The sequence below is a fragment of the Thermobia domestica genome, chromosome 1 (assembly GCF_964235325.1).
Source record: "Thermobia domestica chromosome 1, izTheDome1.hap1.1, whole genome shotgun sequence".
Lineage (NCBI taxonomy): Eukaryota > Metazoa > Arthropoda > Insecta > Zygentoma > Lepismatidae > Thermobia > Thermobia domestica.
In genome coordinates this window covers 197513741-197536540 of record NC_137454.1, presented here as the reverse complement: position 1 = coordinate 197536540, position 22800 = coordinate 197513741, and the positions used below count along the sequence as shown (strand labels likewise).

Below are 22800 nucleotides of genomic sequence, written 5' to 3'. Positions count from 1 at the left end.
AAATGGCGACGTTTACATTATAAGAACAACTTGTAATCATTCATCTTCTTTATTTGCGTGGTGTGACAAAGCTTGAAATTCATCAGCAGTTCAGTAAGACAGGTGATGATGGGGTCATAGATGTGTCTAATGTGCGTTCGTGAGTGCGAGAGTTCAAATAAGGCGGGACGTCGTATGACAATAAACCGAGACAATCTCGGCTTCACACAAGCCAGCCTGACGACATAGTCGAACGAATGAAGGAAGTTGTATTGGTGGATTGCCGAATAAGTGTGGCAATCGTCTCCAAAGTTGGCATTTCCGTAGAATCTGTGCACACAATGCTGTACAAAGACTTGAAAATGCGAATAGTGTCCTTTATGTGGGTGCCATGAATGCTGACCGACGACCATAGGGCTGGACGTGTGGCATGTTGTAAAGCAATGTTGACGTGTGATGACGGCATGAATGGAAGTTTTTCATCGATTGTGACAATGGATAGGGCATGGATGCGGTTTTTCAATTCTGGAACGAAGCGCTAGTCTGCTCAATAGAAGCACACAAATTCACCACACACATACACAAAAGTAAGAGCTATTCCTGAAAAATTATGGTGGCCATATTCTGGAATAGCGCAGTCCAAAGAAAACTACGGTCACAGATGCATCCTACGAAGATGTTTTAAAGAAGCCCCTTCCAACGTTGCGTGAAAAACGGCTGGAAAACACTGCTTGTATGCTTTTCTACCAAGACAAGGCACAAGCTCATCAGGCGAACATGATGCAGCAGTTTGTTCCTGACAACTTCGAAGTGATTTCTCATATTCCCTACTCACCTGGCCTGAGTCCTAGCAACTTTTGGCTTTTTTCAACTGTAAAAGACACTCTATATGGTCGAACATTCATTAGCGCTATTGTATCAGGGATTTTCCAGTGGTCAACAGCACTAGCGTGCGCAGGGCATTGGGAATGTGGGTGCCAGATCTAAAGCACCACCATATGGAATGTCGTCCTCCCCCCTATTCCCTAAGAAAAGATAGCGTCATTGCACCTGACGCTGCGTCGGCTACGCAGGACACACATGCAGACGGGAAATAATTTACACGTAATCTCTTCTCAGTTTGTAATAATTCTACATAAAAAAGTGTCTAATGGGGGTGCCAAGGCACCCATGACACCCACGTTGTGCACGCCTGTGTCAACAGACCTCTAAGGAAGCGTTCACTGCGGCTATGGTATCATGGCGTCGACGCTGTGAAAAATGTGTATAACTGCAGGGAGATTACGTCGAGAAGTGACACAAGTTTCTTAGTTTTCGTGTGATTAGTTAATGAGAAAAAAATAGGAGGTGTTATAGCTTGAATGTACCTCATATTTACAGTTTTTAGATTTGAATAAAGTCCTTGGTAGACGACCGCTTTTGTTCGGCAAAGTTGTGTTTCTATTGAGGTGCTCTAAGTTGGTTAGATTGTATATACAATAAAATATTCCACATTTTTGGAGGTTTTAGTTTCTTTTTCCTTTTCTTTCTTTCTATATATTTTTTTAACAAGGTATAGGGGCCGGGTCAGTGGTTCCTGAATAAAATTTTTACTGGGCATCTCCATGGTTGCTATATTACGTCTGGTATTTGTGGTATTTAATATACGTGGTTTGCTCTATTACGTATACATTTTCGTGAACTAGGGTGGGACGGGTGGCAGCAAGCCGGATAGTCACAAGTATACTGTACTTTATTTTTTCACACAATGTGTTACACCTATTCATCTAAATTATTTGTTATTACAAAGTACTCATTTTCAATAATTAAATGATTTTCAATCATGCGATTTTGCATAGGGGCAGCAAGTTTCGAATTCACTCCTTTAAGTTCATCATCATGACAGAGTTTGTCATGTACGTCATGAATACCCATCTGACCTCTATTAGTAAACTTCTCTAGAAAGACACTCCTTTATCAAAACTGCTTTTCCAGCTTCATATCGTAAAAGATTCAAGGAAGCGATACAAGCAGTTTACACTTACGTTCCCTCTGCAGACGTGTATGTTTTCAGGCGAGTAAAAAGATTCATTTGTTTTATTCCCACTCAAGAAGGAAAAGTATGTTTGTGACAAAAGCTTTCCTATTTTAGGTTCGCAGTGCGCGAACATAAATTTACGATTAGTAGCTTTCGCCGGGTACGTACGACAGGCACCACCAAAGAGCGTAAAATTTCTTGAAATGAATTTTTTGGTGGGTAATATAATGAATTATTACGAATTTTCCTTTTCTGACACAGAATACATTCGTGGACATGGTCCAATTATAAGTTGTTTTATATATTACATGTCCAATTATGTATATCCAATTGTCCACATGTCCAATTTTGTCCAATTATAATACATGTGGACAAAAGATTTAAGCTTGGTCTGCTTTGTGAAAATCTAAGAGATCCAGAGATTTTGCAAAATATCTCAATAATTCTAGGTAGAGTTTACATCTGGCGAGTTGCCTGACCACTCTAACGCAGGAGTATTATTTTTACGCATGAATTTTCTTGCCTTTTACGAAGTTTGATAAAGAGTCAAATATTTCTGGCTTACCCCTTCACTATTTGGGAAATTCTCATGCAGTACATGATTAACGATCCTCCTCAGAGTGTCGATGTATTTGTTTCCCTTCATCATTTTATCAACTGACACCAAGAGTGACTGTCATTCATTGGTGGAAGATCCTCGAAACTTCATTTTCATCAGGATGTTTCTCTATGTGTCGCAAATATGATAGTGTTACTACTTTGTTAGATAATTGGAATATATACTGGCTCTTTTGTCCATAGACTACAAAGTGTGTATCGTCATATAATACGACCTTTTCTCAATCCCCTATTTTCCAATTTCGATAGGAAGCAGCCCGGTCGAGACGATTCTTGTGCATTTGGCCTATGAAGAGGGATTACTTACATTACCTTCTGACTTTTCTTTCAGCTGCTATAAGCCTGCTGCGTTCATTGAATACATCCAAATTCACTCCTTTTGCCTTAAACTCTCAAATCAAATCTACTGCTGTAAGAGTTAGGTTCAGTTTACTTTTTCTGAGAAGAAATCCATCATCACGAAACATTATATTCTTTCCCCCCTACAATCCCTTTGCGTCATGGAATTATCCTCCGCTAACGCCACAATTGCACTGTGCTTTCTAGAAGTGGTATCCATTGAAAACGTTAAACTGAGAAAACAGAAAAAATATTACAATTGCCTACAGTATGAACAAGAGCAACTTGTCAACTCAAGTAACAGTTAAGAATTGAGCAAACAATAGCAGAGAAAGAGAATAATAATAATAATAAAAATGTGTAGCACAGTACTTGCGCCATATTACGTGGTTTGTACTACTCTTAACTATAGACTTGCCTTAAAAGTACAATTTTCAAAGTGATTTTGTCCACATTCTGGGTGAATAATCAGTTAAGGTGGATCACTAGGTTTTCTCAGTGCTGTGTTAAACGCTGCTTGAATAGTGCGGCGTTGCCAGATAGTGTCGAGTGTTTACTAATGCCAGATAATAAAGGATGTAATAATGGAATTCTGCTTGGAAATTTACTGCAGAAATTAGTTTTCGATCCTTATCGCAATTCACAGCTAAGTTCTGCTTCTCGAACTGCAACGCTAGAATCCAGAAATTTTCTTAGTGGGACTACCACAGTAAATGTACAAATTTGGCAACAACGCATTATGTCGTTCTGCGCAAGTTTCTTCTCAAAATCTATTTCCTTAAATGTAAATTAACATTTAAATAAAATGTGAAACATAACACGAAAAACGGCCAAACAAATTATCTATTTCGTAATAAGATTGTTACTCTAAAATATTTTACGCATACAAATAAACATTTCATAAAACTGAGCAGTTCTAGTAAGATCTAACAGTAAGTGCCATCTTGTGTGCTCATTCTAAAACGAATCAAATACTTTCTTTTATTTGTTAACCTTCTCCATATCAGAAGACACAACCAAAGGAATCAGTGTCTTGTGTTGTAGCTGAAACATAACTCTATCTTATAGTACAATATTTATAACATGTAACGTTTCATTAAGCAGTAGTTAAGGGAATGAACTAAAATATGTACTGACTTCCAGGTGCTGATCAGTATTTCCGCTACATCCTCTACACAAGTCGGAGGTTCTGGGGTTTTGTATTGACTGATATAAGAAACTGCACTAGATATTCTGGTTGTATTAATGGTATTCGAAGTTTTAGATCTACTTATCCAACAGGCAGTGCTGGACTTACGTATAAGCTAAACGAGCTATAGCCAGGGCCGTGCTGGGATACTAATGAGGGCGGTGGACAAGTCTACTAAAAGGGCGCCTATACAAACGGGAATATAGGGAATATATATATATATATATATATATATATAGAGAGAGAGAGAGAGACTTTGAAAGAAAGTATGGGTGCCATTTTATATCAAAATCACCACCAAATTTGTTTTAGTATTAACGTAAATAGCTAACCTCGAATCGAAATCCTCTTTACTACAGAAAAACTTCTTAGTACCTGTAATAACATTTCTGTCAAATAAAAAGAAGCTAAATGTATCAACAACTTAATATAGCGCGCCTATGGACGCAAGAGGCTCATTGCCGCGTTTACAAAAGCTCTCCATTGATTTATGTCCTTAGAAAACTTAACTCAGTTTCTATTTTATATTTCAATCTCTGCGAGAGCCATTTTAATACTGTCCTCCCATCTGCGCCTTGGTCTTCCTAACGGTCATTTTCCTATTTGGATTTCCAGTTACAACTTCGAAAGCGTTTCTAATTTCTTCCATTCTGGCTACATAAAATGGCCATTTGAGCCTCCTAGGCTTGATGGCCCTCACAATGTTTGGTAAACGGTATAAAATTATGCAGTTCCTCCTTATGAAGTTTCCGCCTTTTCCCATTCCCGTTCCTTTTGGAGTTCAAATATTGGTTGAAGAATCTTGTTTTCAAATACTTTCAGTCTGCGATTTTCCCTCAGAGTCAGTGGCCATGTTTCGCAACCATACAACACAACAGGCATGATTATCGTTTTATATTTTGAGCTACAAATTCCTCAACAGAATTAGCGACAATAGAAGATTTTTAACTGAATAATAGCACGAAATCCCTGTTTTCAGTTATCTTTTTTTTTGTGATTGTGGTTTTGGTCTGTTAATAATGATCCTAGATATTTGAAAGTATCCTCTTTGCCGAAAGAAAATATTATTTGGTATTTTAACGCATCAATAAAATGCAGTATTACGATCCCGACAAACTTCCATTTATTCAGTGTTCTCTGCATTTACTTTTTATTATTCTATCATTACTTATTAAATTTACATGATCAGCATACGACATAACGTCTCAAATACAATTCAGCTCTAGGACCTGATTGCTGTCTCTGTTCTCCAGAAGAAAGTCAAATAATAAGGACGACAACGCATCTCCTTGTTTCAGGTCACTCTCAACGTGAAAGCTCGTGAACAAGAATTTCTCTACTCGAACCTTACCTTGGGATTCATTTAAACATATCTTAATTAATCTACCTTTTTCGGTATTGCAAATTCTGTAAGCATTTTGTACAATGTTTCCCTCCTACCAGAGTCTAAAGTCAATGATTGATGTGCCAGGATGTTGTATTCTCTCATTTTTCAAGTATTAGTCGAATGGTAAATATCTGGTCGATATTTGATCGATTTTACCTAAACCCATTTTGATAATCTCCAATATATTCATCTGCGTATGGAGTCAATCTTGCTAACACAATGTTTAAGAGGATTTATTGGATGTTGACAGAAGAGAAATCTCTCGATAACTATTAAATCTGTTTTGTTGCTTTTCTTCTGAACTGGAACAATGATTGATTCTCTTCAATCTTGTGGTAATTCCTCCTTGTTCCAGATAATGAGTTTGTGTATCTTGCTCTACAATTTTCCCCCTCCAGCTAAAATTAAGTCAACCAGAATTTCGTCTACACCCGGAGATGTGTGTTTATTTTTTTAAATAGCGATTTCAATTTCTGTGTAGGTAGGTTCTGGAATATACGGTTATGCTGCATGCATTTCACTTTCTCCCCACGCATTAGTTTTTGGCTATGTGTTAAGCAAATCGGAAATCTTTCCATCTATTTAAGATGCTATTTGTATTAGTGAGAACTGTTCCTTTAGGTTTCTTTAATATATCAGCACGAAGTTGATAACCTTTCTTAAGTTTGTTGATGCATTTATACATGTCCCGAATGTTTTTGTTTTCACTATTATCTTCAACTTAATTAATTTTAACTTTCAAAAGTCGCATTTCTTTGTTCTAAAAGTTTTAGAAGTTTTAGAAGTCAGTGCCGGATGACAATGAAATTTTATGTAATTATTTCGTTCGGATTTTGTAGCCAACGCAGTTTCTACTGTTTTCTCTTCTCTGCTACTTTAGTACATTCCTGGTTGAACCATGAATGCATGCTACGTATTTATGCGTGCTCCAATATTTCTTTTGCTGAAATTTTAATGTTATCTCTAATTTCAACCAAGTATCGTGAACACTAGTGCACTCCGAACCGTCTAAAACAGAGAATCTATTCGACATTTCAATCTGGCTCCCTCTCACCTGACTCTCCTCTAATTTCTTTAAATTAAACCGCTCCGTTTTCAGATATTGAATATTTCCTTTATTCAACGACAGTCTATCTTATTATCGCTGCTACCATGTGGTAATAAGTATCACAATCACCTCCTTTGAACGACCGAATATCAGTTGTGCAAGACTGTTTTCTTCTGTCTACTAGAACGTGATCAGTTTGAATATGCGTGTTTCCATCTGATGAAGTCCAAGTATATTTATGAATGTCGCGATGTTGGAATTTTGTAATCTTCACGATAAGGTTTCTGGATATTGCACAGTACACGAGTCTAACGCCATTGTCACAACCTTCCTTATGGAAACATTTATTCCCTATAATCGGTTTGAAAATACCCTCTCGTCCTACTTTTGCATTGAAACCGCCTAACAGAATTTTCATATGGTATTGCAGGAGATGATCAAATACCCGTTCTATTCTTTCGTAAAAACTGTATTTTTTAAATTGCCATCCTAATTTTCTGTTGGGGCATGTGCATTTAAAATAATATTACATCAACGACCCTTAAGAGAATTAAAAGAAAATATATCATTAACAAATTCAACCTATGTAATTGCTGATATTACGTATTCGTTTGTGAACGTAAAGCCCTGTTTCTAGTTGGTAATTTTTAATTTGTTCCCCGTTAAAGAACATAAAATTTCCCGATTTGACTCCTACATTTCCTTCTCATCTAACTTTCTGATATCCTACTAGGTCCAACCTCTATTTCTAAACTCATTTTTTACAAATTTTAACGCTCTTGACATATAGAGACTTCTTGCATTTCATGTTCCAAATCTTATGCCAATTTTACTTTGCGGAATTCGTGCCAAGTTATCAGTTCTGATCCTAGGATTCTGCGAACTTATCTGAACAATCCTTTTTTTTTTTTTTGTACAGAATGAGGTTGTTAACCTCACACCAAATTCTCAAGCTGGATTATCACCCCTAGTCTGTCCGCGACTGCTTATTCAGTATATTCGCATCTAACCTCTATATCCCAGAGGCCTTCTCCTCGATCCACAACCTGAGGACGCGCCGTGCCGTGATGACAGGAAGACCACATTTTACTGAAATCAATACAGCTATATTTCAGAAATACAACAGGTACTGATTATCCGAACACTTCTTTAAAACACACAGGAACAATCAATATGCTCGCATATATGGATGCATATTAAGACTGATAGCTTTGATGCCGTAAAAATCGTAAATTAGAGACTAGTGTCAGTATAGTATTACATAAATGCATCGTAGGTTTGACTATCTGAACTATTCTTGATGTATCACATCGTTTCGTTTTATAGCTATATAACTTTATAATATTTTTGTAAGTGATTATACTCTTTACCTGTTCTCTGCCAATAGCAACTGTATGAATTCATAATACAAAACTGAAATACAGAAGAATAAAATAAAAATAATAATGTGATATTTCGCAGGGCATCCTATGTAAAGGGCGCCTTGTATTCTTCACAGGTTCTGTACTACCAGTCGGTATTTGAATTTATTAAACAAAGCTGGTATACAGGATAACTAAAACCACTTATCTATAATGTGATGTTTCATAGGGCGCCTTATGTAAAGGGCGCACTGTATCTTTCACGGGTTCTTCGCCAACAGTAACTGTGTGTATTTATTGTACAGAACTGTGCTATACAGAAGAGTAAATAAAATCGTTCATCTTTGATGTGGTCTCGGAAGGGCGCCTTATGTAAAGGGCGCACTGTACCTTTCACAGGTTCTTCACCATCAGTAACTGTGTGTATTTATTGTACAGAACTGTGCTATACAGAAGAGTAAATAAAATCGTTCATATTTGATGTGGTCTCGCAAGGGCGCCTAATGTAAAGAGCGCACTGCACCTTTCACGGGTTCTTTACCAATAAAACTGTAAGAATTTATTACTAAAAACTTGTGCCATTATTTATAGTGTGATATTTCGGAGGGCGCACCGGGACACGTCCCGGTGTCCCGGTGGGCCAGCACGGGCCTGGCTATAGCTTACGGCCCCCACTCGCTTGGGGGCCAGAAAAATTACAGAAAAAGCTGATTTTAATGCACTTTACAAATAATAAGAAAAAGCAAATAAGATAAAACGAACATACAACAATGGTGTTTTGTATTGTTATGCACTAGACTTTTATGAAGCAAGGAACAGGGCTACATTTCTCAGTACCACTTGTAATGAGGCCCAGGCCCGTATCCACGGGGGGCTAGGGTGGGCCGGGCCCCCTTAAATTTTCACTGCCCCCTAAAATTTTCACGGTAGGCTTGCAAATGAACTATAATATGGTGATGAACTATAATATGGTTGGGTCGGGCCCCCTTAACTTCTACCGCCCCCTACATTTTTGGGCTGGCTACGGGCCTGATGAGGCCCCTGTTATCCAGCCACGCTTATAATGGAGCCCTCATTTTCATTTACATCTCCATTAGGTCCATAAATTAGCATACATAATATATTCAAACCTAAAAAACGGCGACATTCTGTCGCTGAAAAACTAAGCTTGAGGTATTAAGGACGACTTTCAATAGCTTAGGGCCCCATGAAACCTAAATCCGATACTGTCAACAGGATATATATTATTTTAAGAGTAAAGAGAAATATATTTAATTAAAATGTATCTGAAACCACAAGTTATGAAATTCTTATACGACATACTTACTGTTTGTCTACCGAATCCAGTAACGACTACTTTTAAACCTTCCTTAATTTTCTGTCCTGCTAACGGTAAGTGTACAGGCTTCACTAGGTCGTTAAACAGAAGAGGTTCTTCTAACTAAACAAGGAATACACATGACTATAAGTTTTGATTTTCAACTTGTTATGTTAAAAAACGAAATACGCAGAATAAGTTTCTAAACGTGCAACACATATAAAAGTTAATGTACCTGGTATCTACCCATTACTGCAACTGTACCTGGTGCGGTTGCTCATAATTTAAGATCTCAAATTTAGAATATCATTTAATTTTAGATTGTTAGTTATTGTTGAAAACATATTAACTTGAAGTATAACAAAATAATGAAATTTAATTCAGATAAATATCCGAAAAGTTTAAGAACGAAATATAAGAATAAATGTAAATTTATGATTTAAGTTGTACTTTAGGATTCAGATCAAATGCAAGTGACGCAAGCCATTTGTACTTTAATACCTCCACTAATGCAACATCATTATGTGGTATCATACGTGGCCATCCCTCATAGAAATTTGGGTGGTTATGTAAGGCAGAATAACTTCGCCGTTGTCCTTCGTCATTAAAGCTTGTAATTCCAGCGGTAACGAAAAAGCCTGGACGCAATCTCCTTAAAAGAAAATCAGGCATTTATAAATTGGAAAATTTTTGGAATCATGAAAAGAAATGTGGCATTAATAAACATGAGATACACAGTGGCGTCTCGTGACATAATTTTTCGATGGTTCAGAGCCGTTGGAAAATTGTATTCTAGAATTTCTCAGCATTTTAAATAAGAAGAAAATAAACAATCAATGATAGGCCTAGTAACCATATACATATTTACACACAATGAAAAGTACCAATTTATAAACAAATGCTCCATTTCATTCGTATATGAAATTACTTCTCATGTTCTTCTGGGAAATCAACTTGTAAATAACTCTTTTGAAGTTTAGTCTTTTAAATTTTTTCTCTGTTGATGATGGTATAGAAAATGCACTGAGACTATTTTGAGCTACCGTACTCCTTTAACCCTTATCCGGGCAACCGGGGCCTCCCAGGCCCAGTAGCTTCATTTTTCTAAAATTTCTCAATAACCATACATATTTCGAAGACATAAAATACTGAATTCTTCTATCTTTCGTCGAAGTTAAAATCATGAACATATCGAGTTGGTAAAGCTTTTTTTTTTTTTTTAATTTGAAAATCTTTTCCTGACGTAACCGGGCAACCGGGGTCTAGGAGGCCCCGTATAACTTTAGTGAAATTCCTGTCAAATATTAGATCAAATTGTCACATAATTATATATTGAACACGTGACTATTGTAACCTTTAGTCGGAACAGTATGCGGCAACAGACATTGAATTTTGAGTGTTCTGCACTTAAAATATATACTGGGCCTGACAGGAACCGGTTGCCCGTTTACGTTACAAAAATGTCTGGACCGGATTTGCTATTCTGCTTGGTTGGCTTACAAAAGCGTGACACGAAGTTTCGCTACTTGACAAAAATATATACCGGTAAGTGACACTAGTCTGAACAGTAAGTGACAATAGGCATTGATTTTGTGTATTCTGCACTTAAAATATATACTGGGCCTTACAGGCCCCGGTTGCCCGTTTACGTTACAAAAATGTCTTGCCCGGATAAGGGTTAAATGTTTTCATATTCTTTCATATGGTAACACAACTTTCAGTTTCTGAAGTCAACTTCGGATTATTTGCTATAATTTTCACGAATTTTGTTGTATGTCATTCTCTTTCTACAAACTCACCATCAATTTCACAATATACTAAATGTAATCTCCATTAGTATCAAGACTACAAACGTCTGCTATCTCGTATATTTGAAGAGCTTCTTCGTGGTTAAGCGGTTAGCGTACGTGCCTTTGGCGTGGGAGACCCCGATTCGATTCCCGGAAGGAGATCATGTGGTTCGGATTCCACGTTAATCAGTAGGTCCCGTCTCATATAACCTCGCTGCTGAAAGGGACGTAAAACTCAAAATCAACTCAACTCGTATATTTGAATTGCCATGTATGCTCTTTAGTTAACTGTTAATGGTATACACGAAACATTCAATGTATCAAATTATTATGATAGTTGCAGAGGCACCTTTAATTAGGAACGCTTTGTCCATGTCCTTTGGATTGCTATCTCAAGATACTTCATCACTGTTCCGCCCCCTACAAAGAATAAACCTTTCCAGTTACAGCTGAACGTACGTGACTGCAAATTTCAATACTCGACTTTTTCTATTTTGCATATGGAAAAGATGAACGTTGAAAAAAAATCAATTCTAAAATTTCCTTTAGGTTCCCACAATACAGAAGTTAAGATGTTACCATTGTAGCAATATTACCAAGTACAGCATGTTTTGATAAGATATTCGCTTTTTTTTTTTTTTTTTTTACAAACATTTAGTTTATTTAGATAGAAAAACAGTAGCCTAAAGAAAAATCTGAGATTATATACTACTACATAAGACTAGCCTAAAGAAAAGCTTTAAAATAAATTAAAATTTAATTTTATTCTGCATTAACTTAAAAATCTCTGGGGAAGGGTTTTAAACCTCCCATTCAACTTGGTACGACCTCGGAAAGCCGTAATTTTGTTTGTTCCATTAGTGCATTTTCATTACGAGAAATTGAGATAAAAAGAAATGTAGATAACTGATTGAAAGAATGAGTTATATAGTACTACTATATTCTTCTATATATTTTAAGATGCAGTTCATTGTTTGATTGTGTTTAAAGCACCACGTTACTGGAAATTAGTCAACAACAGCTGTCAACGCAGAAGTTAATTCTTTGATTCTGTTTAAAGCGCGACATTACTGGAGTGGAAATAGTCAACAACAGTGCTGTCAACGCTGTTCGTACAAACCTCGATTCGAACGTCAGGAGACCGCAGTTTCTCCCCTCAGCTGCCCGCGTTTCCCTTGTGTACTACACACAGAGCAGCCTATCACGCTCGCTGCTCTATTGTGAACGTGGTGTGATGATGGAATGCATATACGCAAGGGATAAAGCAAGCGAAGAATAGAAACAAAACAACAATATAATAATATTCTAAATATTATTAAATATCTTAAGGAGCAACAAACAGCTCACGATACTTAGTGATTCATGTGCTATTGCGAACTTCACAAGGTGACGCCACTGGAGATACAACATAATAATACGTTCTTCAATATATCTAAGAGATTAAATGCTTAAACTTGTGTTTCGTATGTTATATGATGGAATATAAGAATACTTAAGCACACGCGCTAGGGGGGATTCCCCGCATTTGAAGAAAAAAGTGTTTGTTTTACAATAGCTTTACGCTCGTAGCCGAAGCGCCTTGCAGTTTCCTAATTTGATTCCTTCTGCATGTAAATGACCCACTCAGTTTTCTATGAACTTTCGTTGTGGAAAGACAAAGTTATGCGTGGAAAAGCCTTCACCGGTTGTGCATGTGCTTCTATTTTTTGATGATCATACTATACTCTTATTACTTATATTTGTGATCAGAATGCAGTATGAAGAAGACCAGAGAAGGCTTCTGGATTTGTTTAACTAAATAAGAGAAGATTAAGTTGAAGGTGAAACTGAACCACCACAACCATCGTTTCCTATGTCAGATCGTGAAGGTGATCCGGATTCCGTGTGTTATGATGTGGATGAACCTACAAATATATTAGTTTTCCAAGTGTGTTTACATTGAAATGTTTCATGGGTTTTCATTTAGTATAATCTACTTTTGCATACGTAGTTTCAAGTAAAAATAAAGACAGTATTTGAGGTTACGAGGAGAATACATTACTAAAGTACGGGCAATCCTCGTCACCAGTGTGCTTACGTTTAATTTTTTTTTGCAATTTCAAAACATCTGCAAAAGATTATTTTGTCGCTCGCACAAAAACAATGAAGAAACTTTCTTGATGTTTTTAACAAATAGATACATAGGTTAAATTTTTTACTGTAGTAAACACTTCTAAATATAATATCTTTAAAGTACAAATCTGTGGGCAATTATTTTCAGACTGACGTAATCCCCGCAACCGCGCGTGGTCACGAGAAGAAATAGGCGCGTGTGCTTGACTGTTAATGTAAATTAATGAACCAGAAATGTATTTTTGAAGTAAGTTCCTGCTAATTAAGTCAAAGTTTCTTCTATAATTAAAAATAAACTAATCTCTGAGCAAAAGAAATCAATTTGTTATTATTCAACTAATAACTTGCACAGTTTCACCGCCTTGGCTCATTAGACACTCGCTTTCATAATCGAATCTACACTAACTGTAATATTCTCCATTATTAAGCCTATTTATACTATAATTAAAAATAAACTGATACCTTCCTACCTATCATAGTCTGATATACTGACATACCTATCATAGTCTGGGTTCTGGTTGGCCCCAAGTTTTTATCTTCTTGATCCGTCACTATACATGTCCGCCCGAACAGAGACCTCGAATCAAATTGGTTACAAATAAACGACGCCCGAACTACGGACCCGAATCGAGACCGGGTGCTCGAATATACATATAAGATTAATATTTTAATATACCATTTCTCTTTCAGCTTAGTACCAGGAATTTGAAAAAAAAAAACTTCTCTTTCATGTGATTTTAATCATATTGTTTCTTGATAGTATATTTTATTCTAATCATACGTTTTAAGCTTTATTCTTGTTCAAGATGGCACACCAGAGACTTAATCCGATTGCTAGGGCGATTTCAGTTCTCGAATAATTATTGGAGCAAAGTAAAGAGAGCCGTGCTGACTTTGAAGAGAATGTTGACAGATATATAAAGCATAATAGAGAGTTCCGTGCTGAAAATAAAGAGACTTTCGCCGAGGTAAAGAGCAATTAGGGCCAAAGATAGACGCTTTACAGGATGTGTTTCGGTGAAAGAACGAAGAAACAGAGAGCGTCGAAACCACAAAACACCGGAATGCGAACCCCAGTTACAGGCAGATGTTCCTACTGGATACGAAACACCGGAATTTGAGCCTCAATTAGTAACTGATATTCCTAGTGTGAATACAACATTGGAATTGGAACCTGAGCTAGAGGCTAACACTCCTAATGAGAAGGAAACGCAGAACTCTGAATTCCAACCAGAGACAGGTATTCTAAACCAACCTCGTAACAAATCTGACAATTATTTTATTCATTCAGAATCTAATAACATCCCTAATAGTAGTAGTAGTAACAATTGCGAACATATGATTGTAGACGACAGAGGTCATAAGCGCACAACAATTACCACAAACCACAGAGAGGAAACGCGCAAACTAAGTTACAGTTATTGTAACAAGCAAAGATACGAAGATCAGAACGTACCCAATATGAAATTTAAAAAGAATCAGAACCAAGATCGCACTAGAAAAGGCAGTAACAGAAACAGAAGGAGTCGTAAATCACTGCCACGTAACCGGAGTTATCACAAACGAGACAGGAACAGCAACTTGTGTAACAACATTAAGCATAGATTTGTACGGAGAGGTAACCATTGTAGGAATAAACGAACAGACTGCATTTACCAAAACAGAAACAGTAATCATAGAAAAAGAAAAAAAGTAACCAAGACTTTGTATATTGATACAAATTTTTCTGCCAGGAAAGCCATTTCTTTTGGAATACAAATCTTTAGGTTTCAGCCATACTACCATTGACAGATGATTTTCTTCAAAAATCGACATGGCCCATTGATGAAGTTGCAGCCGTCTTAGAGATACCGTTATAGATCCCCAAAAATAAACTTACTTTTTTTCTTTCCAACAGCATGAAGCCATAATGATTTATGAAAATCATTTTCTGTCAATTGTTTCATATGCTCGATTACTGAATTTTAATGTGTTAATAAGACCATTTTGAATATTTTGTAGCGAAGATGCCTAAGAAAGTTTAACTGTCGTGGAATGACATAGCTGTTTTGTAGGGAATTTAATTTTGATGTTTCAGACAGGCCAGAAAGTTGTAATGTCGTTGACTATATTTTCATGTTTGTATCCCATGTTTTTAGGTCTCATGTATTTTGTCTTGCAGAGACATATTTTACGATGCTACAAAAGCATTTGTATTTTGTGTATTTGTACATCTTTTCTTGGTGGAAGACGTACGTTATGTTCCAGGGAACATACGTGTGTTTTACTGAATATGAAACTGTTTATATTTCAGTTATTTATAGTAACATTTTATAAGTGCCTATGGTTGTAGGCCTTTTCTCGTTTCTAGTTTTGCCTCGCAGGTGTCGATTTTGTGTGTAAGTATGTGTAGTATTACACATTTTCCCCACCTATGGTTTTGGTCAATTCATGGCGTAATGACCATTTATTTTCAGGAATGTTTGGACTAGTGAGTCAACTTCCTTGATTCAGACCTTTGAAAAACTTGGATCAATATTGTATAGTTTTCAACGCTTTATTAATAAGTTCTCTTAAAGATAATACACACATGTTCTGGTAACCCTACAATATTTACGTTTTTGAAAGTGAACAACAACCTTTATTCTAGTCCTTTGCTAATAATAACTTTGTTTCAGAATAAAATCATTTGTTGTATTGAGTATAATAGAATTAAAGTCTCGATTTTCTCATGGCGAGCAGATGGCATTTTCATCTTACGGCGTGCCGAATTTTCTTCATACATGTCAACGAAATCATAATCTTTTCTTTGATATGCAGAATCATGCTTATTTCTTGGAATCACTATGAACGTAATTTTTGACACTTAAGTTTATTTTTTTATTTTTGAACGATTTTTCGTTCTTTTCTGCCAAACAACACGAGGCACAGTTAAAAAAGGGACATACAGGTGACAATCTTATTTTGTTTGTATATTGTCAGTTTATCACGTGTTTAAATTTTTTATTTTACTCTTTCAATGATTCTTATTTTTCAAATATATTATAGTAATATTGAAACTGACAATACTTTTAATATTTTAGTACATTTAACATGTTTGATATTTACATATTCATTCATATTCTAATGTTTTAAATACAAATATCAGTATATTTTTAAAAGAAGACATTAAATAACTTTTATTGCAATGTTTGATAATTCTTTAAGCTGACATTTTCATGAATAGCTATTAAGTGTATATATTTACTTCATATAATATCAAATAAAGTGATCGAAACGGAATACTTAAAACATTTTACGAAAAGTATTTAGAAAAAAGAAAAAAGTAAGAATTTGAATAGCCCTATAAATGCTTTCTGCGAACTATGAAAAAAGGTTACCATACAGGTGTTTTAAACCATACCTCGTTTCTCACACCAGTGTTAAAAAAATCTTCCCTTCTCTCCTCATCAACTCATCGTTGGAGAATCATGGAGGATATTCAACACAGGAAGACAGCATGGTTTCAACATATGAAGAAACGGAAAATAAGGAAACCCAACTGCACCAATCGTTCAAGAGGATCGTATTACTTCATGGAACACTTGGATTGGATACTGCTCACGCAGGAATCTCATCATGTTGTAGTGAGTGAACAAGTTATTTAACTATTTTTAATAGCCCTTTTGCAAGTGAAAAAACATTCATCGTTTATGCACGTAAGTCTCACACCATATCACAGTGTTGCCAACTAACTGATTTTAAATTTTTGGTGAAAAACCTAATTCTTTTCATATCTCATTATACGGCCAGGGACTCTCAACCTGTTTACGTGTGCACTTAACAGGTCGTTCCACACGCCAGGCGCCATATATAACCGCAACCAGGTAATAGTAGTATTTTTTGTGGACACTCTGTATATTTCGTAAACACAGTGATTACTATTTCCGATTTATACTTTATTCTGCGACGCATGCAAGTTCTTTCTTCGATGGGAATTGCTTCTTTCCCACACAACTGGAAAAAGAAGTTTTTTCTTGCTTTTTCATATATATATATATTTAAAACATTGCTTTTGGTGAGAACATTTCAGTTAGTGACGAACCATTTCAGTGTTTCTCCCTGACTTATTATTATGCACAGTATATATTCTGCAGTTATTTGGAACGGAATTAAGTGCTTTCTTTAATCGCTTATGACACATTGCAATAGATTAGAGTAGACTAGACCAGAACAGGTATTCAAGAACCAGAGTGACGCCAGTCACGTTACTTTGCAGTTCCTTATCTGTACTTTCTCACGCCCGAGTTATCGTAGTGTCTCGTGCATTGTGGGCAGTTGACTAAAGTTAACATAAATTATTTTCCGTATTCTGTTTGCATGTGCACACAGGTGATTTAACTGAGTGTTTTTGGAATGAACTGCCAACACTCTTCAGTCGACCATTGCAACCCGTACCTTGAGCTTTGGTGCTCAGGGAGTTTGACTCCGGTATTGTATGAAGCCACCATGCACGTTGCGTCGGGAATCAAGTATTATTTTGTGTTAAGGAGCACAAGCTATTAGCCGGCGAAGGACATTTTCTTACGGCTAGCCCCAGCTAGCGAAGTCCCAGGTCCACAGGCCTTGTGCGTACATGTCAGTTGTATACGCGCCCTCCAACATCAGCATTCTACTTTGGAGAAATGCTTTTTTTAATTTGCTGAAGATTTATCTTTACGCTTCAGGATTGTTTGGCGCAGCGACTGGATTCCTACGTGGAATTGCCCCGTCAACTTTTCCCCTAGTGCTAATCTCCTAAGTGCGTCAATGGTGTGAGAGAAGCATTTGCAGTGAAATCTGAATTACAATCTTATATATATATATATATATATATATATATATATATATAAAGGGCTACAGTGCATTAGAAAGGCAAAGTATGATTTCAGTGATGAAAATTATGACACATATTCCGTGTTAAGTGTTGTATTCATTTCTCTTCGTTTCTTTTTTTTATATAATAGTGTTCTAATAAATAAGTATAGTGTTATTTAATCCAGTGTGTTTTCGTTGTTTGTATGAGTGATATTTGTGTGCGTTATGGTCTGGATGACCGTCTGATAGTCCGTGAGGTTTTCGAGACGAGACACCCGAACCTCTCGGCGCCTAATGCTCGTCTCATCATTGAGACCGACGAGCGATTTGGAAACAATTTTTAACTCTTCTTGGAGAGGTCCTTCATCGTCCTATCCAGGTAAGTTCAGGTATCAGGAAAATACTTATTGGTAGGACCACGAACCTGAGCAGCGACCCGAACACTGGGTGGTTACAACATTACATCAATAGTTTATGCAAAATATGTGTTCCAATGAAAATTTTATGAGGCTTTCTATTGTATTCATATTCTCTCCAATTCCTTACAAAAGGATTTAAAGGAGTTTTCATATGTAACTGGATCCATTTCAGACGCCTGGCGTTCTGCTCTTCTGTTAGAATAGTTTTCTTTGCGGGACGTGCATGGTTGATTCCAGCAAATTGAGTTGTTGTCTAATTGTTTCGTGCAAACATCTGTATTCTACTGCTTTATCTTCCAAAATTGATCAATGACACAAGGGCTGATTTCGCACCTCGGTAATAGGATATCTGCATCCTGGTGGTACTCATATCCTGTCCTTGCTCTCCATAACGATACAGCCATCTAGGAACTGTTCGAGGATCGCTACTAAGATCTCGAGTGATGTGCGACAACACCTTACCATTTGCTGCACGGCCGATAATTTCACCTCGTTGAAGAGCGCTTAGTTCTACAGGCCCTGATTTCGTGGCATGTTCTTGAATGACTCACTACCTTATGTTTGTTTCATTTCATCAAAATGCCTTAGGCATTTCTAGAATGTTTTATTTCGTCTGTAGTACCCATTTTGACTCTCAGTAATCGCAGAAATAAATACTATTGAATGATACGGGTATCTGTCAAGACGAAACGAGTAGCATCTTTTCATAGAATAAGATGTTCACAACTGACATACTAATTCACATACTTAAGAATGATTCTTACCAATAGGAGTGCTCCCACCAGTTAAAAACAAAATGTAGAAATCGCAACATTGAAAGCACATTCGAAGGAAATTGTCTTACTGGTAAAAGATACAGACAACTTATTACTTTTAAGTGAAGCTTAAATATGAAAAAGTGCATTAATACATGATAGAAAGACGTATTATGCTTGCTGTAGCTACCAAGGAAATGCTTTCATATGTAGGTGGTTCAATTTGGATGAAATTTGGTCAGGAAGAAATTGACACCATGCAAAATATTTGGCGTGTTCGACAAGTAGCACGTACAAAGAAGGACAGTTAGTTAAAGTACGGCATAGCGGTGCCAGAAGTGCATTGATGTACCATACGAAGGCAAGCAACTAGTCGTAGCTAGTACGCTAAAATCATGGTCTTTTACCTATGGAGACCGTGTTCGAATCTCGTTACGCTTATTCATTTTAATTTTTCATAGTACTCGCGCTTTAGTTATTATTTTCATTTTTGCTCGTAATGTTCAATTCTTGGGTAAATACCTAGTGATACGTAAACTTTAAATCATTCTGCTTACAAACTGATGGTTTTATTAATGTTCATTTAATAGAATTAAAATGATCTCTAAGTGGTACAAAGTATTCTTGATGTATTCATATTGTTCTCACAACATTCCACAAATCTACGTTTTATGAATGTTTCAATAAAATTCTGTATCAGCTAGAGGTCATTGAAATGTATATTAAATGAACATGAATAAAAAAAAGTCATTCAGTAAACAAAAGAACGGCAAACGTATGTGTCAAGAGGTATTAACAGAGAAGCTAAAATTGAAAACATCCTACATAAGTATTGAAACGTGACCTCTTTGACACATGTAAAAAAAACATCTTGTCGAGATTTGAACACGGATCGTCTAGAGGATAGTCCATATCTTAAAAGTATGAGCTATCGCTACTTGATACTCGTTAAACGTTGTATTAATGCATTTCTCAAATCGCTTTGCCGTACTTAGTGTCAATTTTTATGAGCATGGCTGATATTTTGCATGGAGTATACAACCTGATTTCGTATTCTTAACTAAACATTGAACCATTCACACATGAGAACATTTTTTTTGTAAGTTATAGCTGTTTAGAATATCACCAGAAAATATGAAAGTACCGGTCAAACATGGAGTGTTAATTACGAAGCAGAATTCATCATTTTAGAATAGCTTAATCGTAATAAAAAGCCGGTGTGTCACGTGGAGAAGTTGGTTCACTTGTGAGCAGGATTATGAGATGTCAAGAGTTCAAATCCCATGCAAGCATTAGACTTCATTTTCTCTTGTAAAAATCGACAACACAAAGCAAGTACCGTAGTATGCAAAATCTACTTCTTCATTTTGTTGGTCGATTGCTCTTTTATAGGATGTTAAATAATGATGTCAATATTTTGGGATCTTTTCCTTATATCAAGAAAATGGGGGAAGCATAATTTTTGCGAGAACACTTCATTTCATAGGTACACGAGACCTCAGTCGAACTTCAGTGAACTTTTAAGAGAACAAGAGGAATTGCTGCCAATAAAGAAAAATGGCAATAAAGAAACATGATATACGGGTATGTTGCTGTGAAACTGTGTATGACGGCAGTTATGTAATAGATAGGAAATAAACGTAATGTGGTTTTCACTGTTGCCAATCGAAAAAAAAAATGAAGTTTATACTATCAGTATACGAACTTTCATGATTCTAACTACACACTTACAAGTATTAAGGAAATTATCGTATCGTACAATAAGCTTTTGAATACCATTCTAATAGAAGTTTGCTGGCTGATTTGACAACCACTGGAATATAGCTGTTTCGATTTCATCATCATCGACATGGCACAACTTTCGATCATTCAAGACACAATTTCATAGAGAACACTACTTGAAACTTAAGGATTCTTATCAGATATGGATGAAATCGTAAAGCATCTGTTATCTTTCCCATTTTCGTTCACTTTCTGCACCAAGTCTTCTATGGTGATTGAAGACCGCTTGCTTGGTTACTGATTACGTAAATTCATGCTGTCATCTTTAAAAGCTCTGATCCTTTCCATACTCTACCATCGATCATAATGTTTTCTCCATACACTTTACTAATTTGGCTCTGAATTTCAGTCTCTGTCACACCTTTAGCACTAAGAAAATGAATCTCAGAACGTATTTCACAGTCTGCGAGATCCTAAGTCAAACGAGACATTTTAACTGCTCACAAACAAATGCGAACACGGTCGAGTGTTTCCGTAATGGTGTCTGTTGCTTGCCAATAGATAGCCTATAGGTACACATAGTCCAGTCAACGAAGGCCAAAAAACCCTGATTAGAAAAAAAAATCGTGTAGTTCTGAAATTTGGCACAGTTGTTGGAGGAAGTGTCTTAAACAACATACTAAAAGTCCCCGTGGGTGAGGGGTCGGCAACAGGGTGGGGGAGGGATTTAATCCTTTTAACAATGTGATTTTTCCTGGAGTTTGGAGTCTTTGTTAAGTAGCTACTGCGTCAGCACTACTCACCCGAATTGCATGATTAGTACGTCATTCTCTTCAAAACAAGGCAATCTGCTAAATGGAACCTTGTCCATGGCCCTATGACATACACGGAGAGGGAAATTTGTAAAAAAATCGGGAAAATTTTCTTTAAAAATCCCTTTGTAGAAGTTTAGGGCCTTCTAGAGCAGCCCTGGATAAGAGCACGTGGCCTTAATGTACCATGGAAAATATTAGGGTATTGATGATAGCTTTGTATAATTCAATTCCCATATATTTGATATTCACCTGGGAAAAAAACTTCCCTATCCTATTTGATTATATACAAACAGGGGTAAAAGTAGGGTTTAAACTTTCTGGACAAGGTACTTTTTATTCGAATTGTATGGTTAGTATGTCGTTCTCTTTAGAATAAAGGAAGCTTTCAAACGCAATATTGTCCATGCCCCTATGACTGTGCTAAAAGGGAAATTTGGGGGAATTGGGGAAATTGGAAAAATTCTCTGAAAGTGACTTTCTGGACACTTGGGGCCTCTTAGAGTACCCCAGGAGAAAGTACACGACACAAATGTACCATGAAAAATACTTTTGGGTATTATTGTGATATAAAGTGACGTGGTAAAAATATTCCCCATCCTGTTTGAAAGTACAAAACACATAAATATATAGTAAATACATCAGTAGGGCCTTCTAGAGCAGCTCTGGATAAGAGCACGCGGTCTTAATGTACCCTGGAAAATACATTAGGGTATTGATGATAGTTTTGCATAATACAATTCCCATATATTTGCTATTCACCTGGGAAAAATATTTCCCTATCTTATTTGATTATATACGAACAGGGGAAAAATAGGGTCTAAACTTTCTGGACAAAGTACTTTTTATTCGAATTGTATGGTTAGTATTTCGTTCTCTGTAGAATAAAAAAAAGCTTTCTAACGCAATATTGTGCATGCCCCTATGCAGTGGCGTCGCCAGGCCCTTTTTAGTGAGGTTTTAGCCCCTCAAATCAGATCTCAAGCCCCCCAAAAAAGAACGCTTAAGTAATTTTTCGTGTTATATTGAGCAAAGACATGTACGAAAGAAAGAACACTCTTAATTTTCCTCGGATTAAAATTACAATTTAAAAAACCTAAAATGAGCGTATTATTTCCA

General features: G+C 36.4%; 2 protein-coding genes across 2 annotated transcripts in view; one reads left to right on the top strand and one right to left on the bottom strand.

The window, feature by feature from the left end:
• LOC145666972 (chymotrypsin-2-like) overlaps positions 1-22800 on the top strand; it is a 405304-nt gene that overhangs the window by 53322 nt on the left and 329182 nt on the right. The gene's annotated exons all lie outside the window — the stretch shown is intronic.
• The window catches only part of LOC145666965 (chymotrypsin-2-like), a 70351-nt gene that overhangs the window by 11579 nt on the left and 35972 nt on the right, over positions 1-22800 (bottom strand). Inside the window, exons 5-6 of the mRNA XM_081734610.1 lie at positions 9758-9908; positions 9266-9379 (exon numbers count right to left, since the gene is read on the bottom strand). Coding sequence (XP_081590736.1) covers positions 9266-9379; positions 9758-9908 — 265 coding nt within the window. The remainder of the gene's footprint in view (positions 1-9265; positions 9380-9757; positions 9909-22800) is intronic.